This window comes from Salvelinus fontinalis, chromosome 16 (assembly GCF_029448725.1).
Source record: "Salvelinus fontinalis isolate EN_2023a chromosome 16, ASM2944872v1, whole genome shotgun sequence".
NCBI classification, from domain to species: domain Eukaryota; kingdom Metazoa; phylum Chordata; class Actinopteri; order Salmoniformes; family Salmonidae; genus Salvelinus; species Salvelinus fontinalis.
This window is the reverse complement of record NC_074680.1, coordinates 22,286,555-22,290,251: the sequence shown is the minus strand read 5'-3', so window position 1 is coordinate 22,290,251 and position 3,697 is coordinate 22,286,555. Positions and strand designations below refer to the sequence as shown.

The 3,697-nt window shown below is 40.3% G+C and overlaps 1 protein-coding gene across 1 annotated transcript; it reads left to right on the top strand.

The window, feature by feature from the left end:
• The first annotated feature begins 1,026 nt into the window (after positions 1-1,026).
• Positions 1,027-3,246, top strand: LOC129813425 (homeobox protein goosecoid-like). The gene is made up of 3 exons (XM_055865762.1): positions 1,027-1,473; positions 1,930-2,189; positions 2,518-3,246. Exons 1-3 carry the CDS (start codon positions 1,158-1,160, stop codon positions 2,665-2,667), a joined length of 726 nt encoding a protein of 241 aa, XP_055721737.1. The 5' UTR covers positions 1,027-1,157; the 3' UTR covers positions 2,668-3,246.
• Positions 3,247-3,697: the final 451 nt, after the last annotated feature.

Here is a 3,697-nt window from a genome sequence, read left to right as displayed (position 1 = left end):
ATACACACACAGTTTCACAAATTGATGTAGTCCTATAGCCTAGACAGAAGTTACATGTATTAGTTTCACAAATGGATGTTTATTTATTTTTTGAGTATTTTAAGTCAGTTAATAAGAACAAATTCTTCTTCACAATGACGGCCTACCAAAAGGCAAAAGGCCTCCATCCGGGACGGGGGCTGGGATTAAAAATAATAAATAAATAAAATATAAATATAGGACAAAACACACATCACGACAAGAGAGACAACACAACACTACATAAAGAGAGACATAAGACAACAACATAGCAAGGCAGCAACACATGAGAACACAGCATGGTAGCAACACAACATGACAACAACATGGTAGCAGCACAAAACATGGTACAAACATTATTGGGCACAGACAACAGCACAAAGGGCAAGAAGGTAGAGACAACAATACATCACACAAAGAAACCACAACTGTCAGTTAGTGTCCATGATTGAGTCTTTGAATGAAGAGATTGAGATAAAACTGTCCAGTTTGAGTGTTTGTTGCAGCTCGTGCCAGTCGCTATCTGCAGCAAACTGAAAACAGGTAGTTCTATAGCCTAGACAGAAGTTACATTTATTAGTACAGATATATTTTACAGGAAGCATCACCTGATTTGTCAGTAATAGGTTCACAGGAAATGTGTTTACGAATAATTTTGCTGACAATTAAATTAAACTGATTAGCCTACATTGTACAATTAAGCCCTCATGGCTGACATTGCACTGGGTTGAGTGGTTTGTTTCAAACGTCTGCAAACAGTACAGATTAATTTAATTTAATTCCCAATACACAGATCTGTGCCTTTCACATAATTGTGCGCTAACCCTAAAACCAGCCTATCTCTGCTCTCGGCTTGTCAACCGCTTCTCCAACACAGGCTCAACTGGTCGGTGACGTCAGCCGAGTATATAACGGGGCTGGAGTTCAAGAGGACCACGAAAACAAGTCGGTGAAGCTTTAGTCTCAATGCACCCACCGGCCACCGGATTTGGTCCAACAAGAGAAAAACACGCCAACGTCAACAAACTCGATGTTATGACGCAGATTTAGGAACTTTCCACTGACTGTTTCCTGACCGATACGAATTTAGGATTTTTAAAAGCAACGAGGTTTTTTATCATCCTTTTCACGTATCGGTGATGCCCGCTGGTATGTTTAGCATCGACAGTATCCTGGCCGGGAGACCCACTTGCAAGGACTCAGTGCTCCTCCATCGGAATGCCCCGGTGGTTTTCTCGCATCTCACGGATTCCATCTACACCGCTGCCGATTATAATGGACTCTACCCGCACACTACTGGATCTTCTCCCTCGGCCATCCAGGCGGGGAACGGGACTAGAATAGGATATAATAACTATTATTATGGACAAATGCATGTGCAGGGCCCCAGTGGCCCTGCGTGCTGTGGCACTATCCCAGCCCTCGGCTCGCAACAGTGCCCGTGTATTCCAACCGGTAGGTTGCCCTTTCCCACTTCTATCTGTAGCCAAAAGTAAACGTTTAAAACTTTGCATGTTCCTTGGGTGCTGGACAATGTAACGATGCCTGTAATAACAAGTACAAGTTAAAACATTATGTTAGGCTATAGAGGATGATACCCTATTTAAGAAGTCTATCCATGGTATAGGCCTACTCTAATTAAGTTTTACTTTTACGCATTAACTAGAATACATTTTATGTTCAACTTTGTGTAGACATTTGCATGGGATGATGCGTGGTCTATATTATACATGCGCAAAGCTGTTGTTTTTGCTGTCTAAATAGCTTGCTTTGTGCTGCGTTGTTTTTCTCTCTCATTGTTTTTCATTGGTGATGTCTGTATAGGGCTATTGGGTGTGTTGCGAAATGAATTATTCATTGAGGACAAACAAATGTTTCTAATGCATCTAGTATGTTTATTGATCCATGCAGGTTATGACCGCACGGGCTCCGTGCTCATCTCTCCCATCCCGCACCAGATGATGTCCTATATGAACGTGGGCACCTTGTCTCGGACGGAGCTCCAGCTCCTGAACCAGCTCCACTGCCGACGCAAGAGGAGACACCGGACTATCTTCACCGACGAGCAGCTCGAGGCCCTGGAAAATCTCTTTCAGGAGACCAAGTACCCTGACGTCGGCACACGGGAACAGCTCGCGCGAAGAGTGCACCTACGGGAAGAGAAGGTCGAGGTGAGTGCATGCACGGCCCTGTGATGCTGGCTGTCTACCTCCCTATACACTGCGTTGATTTTCAGAATAGATGTGAAGGATCTCTCCATATCACGAAAACAAAGGTATCAATAAAGAACGTTCGTTGCGCATTGTAACAATTATGCACATCCGTTGAAAGGCCAAATATTCTATCCATGCGTTACGCACATAGTAATAGCAAACGTTTACGTCTTTATAGTGCCAAAATATGTTATATTAAGCTCAAATGACTTTACAATTACTCTATAACACGGTATAACAAATATTTCATACAAAATAAACAATTGTATCTTTTATTTTCGCATAGGTGTGGTTCAAAAACAGACGAGCGAAATGGAGAAGACAGAAAAGGTCGTCCTCTGAAGAGTCTGAAAACTCGCAGAAATGGAACAAATCGATGAAAACACCCACAGAGAAAACCGAGGAAAACAAAAGTGACGTGGATTCGGACAGCTGATAGTTAAAATATTAACACAAACCAATAGAAAATACCGTTGGTTGCATAGTGTATGGGTGGATGCGCAAATAGGCTACATACTCGATTGGGACTTCTTGTACATAGTGTAAATGTGATGTGGACTGAAGTAATTAAATATTTTGCCATGATGTTGCACAGTTGTATAGTAAATATTACTTTTATTATTGCTATGGGGTAAGCTATTTATATTTAATTTAAAGTTTTTGTTACGCATAACGTCCCGAAGATGTGGTGTGCAAGGAGCCTTGATCAGTTTTCTGGCTTGTGTTAATGCTTCGCGAGCTGACATGACATCTCATATTTGAGTGGTGTATTCATCATCACGATTTACCGCAAATAATATTCTGAAACTACATCAATGGGGAGATTATATTTCATAGAGTTAACATAAATCACACTTAATATGAAACAGTGTTTTGTCACCTTTATAAGATAAAAGGCCCAGGCTATATTTGTCAACTCATAACCATACAGACGTGTCTGGGGATTTGACTAAATTGATTTGTCAATATGTTGCAATGAATGATAATTACAGGAACAATGAATATACATTAAATCATATCTGAATCCTCTCTATTTCCTTTGTCTCCTTTCACATTTTTTCATCTATTTCTAATCATATGATCTATGTTTCTGAATTGGAAATGAATAGGCCTAGATTGACAGTAGGCTAAAAGTGGGTTGTTTTCCAGATGCAAGACATTTGAAAAAATGCAAAATACACTATTTTTCTTGGAAATAGCGCTTGAATCGCATGTGGATAAATTCAGGAAAAGGGTCCTAAATGATAAAGTTGATATGAAGCTTCTCGTCTTCTTATAACGTTTTCTTGAACGCGTCAGGTAGGCTATCAAACACAGGAGTGGTAATACAGATTCAATTATTTCCGATTCATGCGCATACATGAAGCCTCTGATGTGGCAAAATAGACAGTGACAATAGTCTATATATAATTTACTGTCGAGATTGTTTTGCCACCTTCAGTTAAAAGGAAACAAAAATGATTATC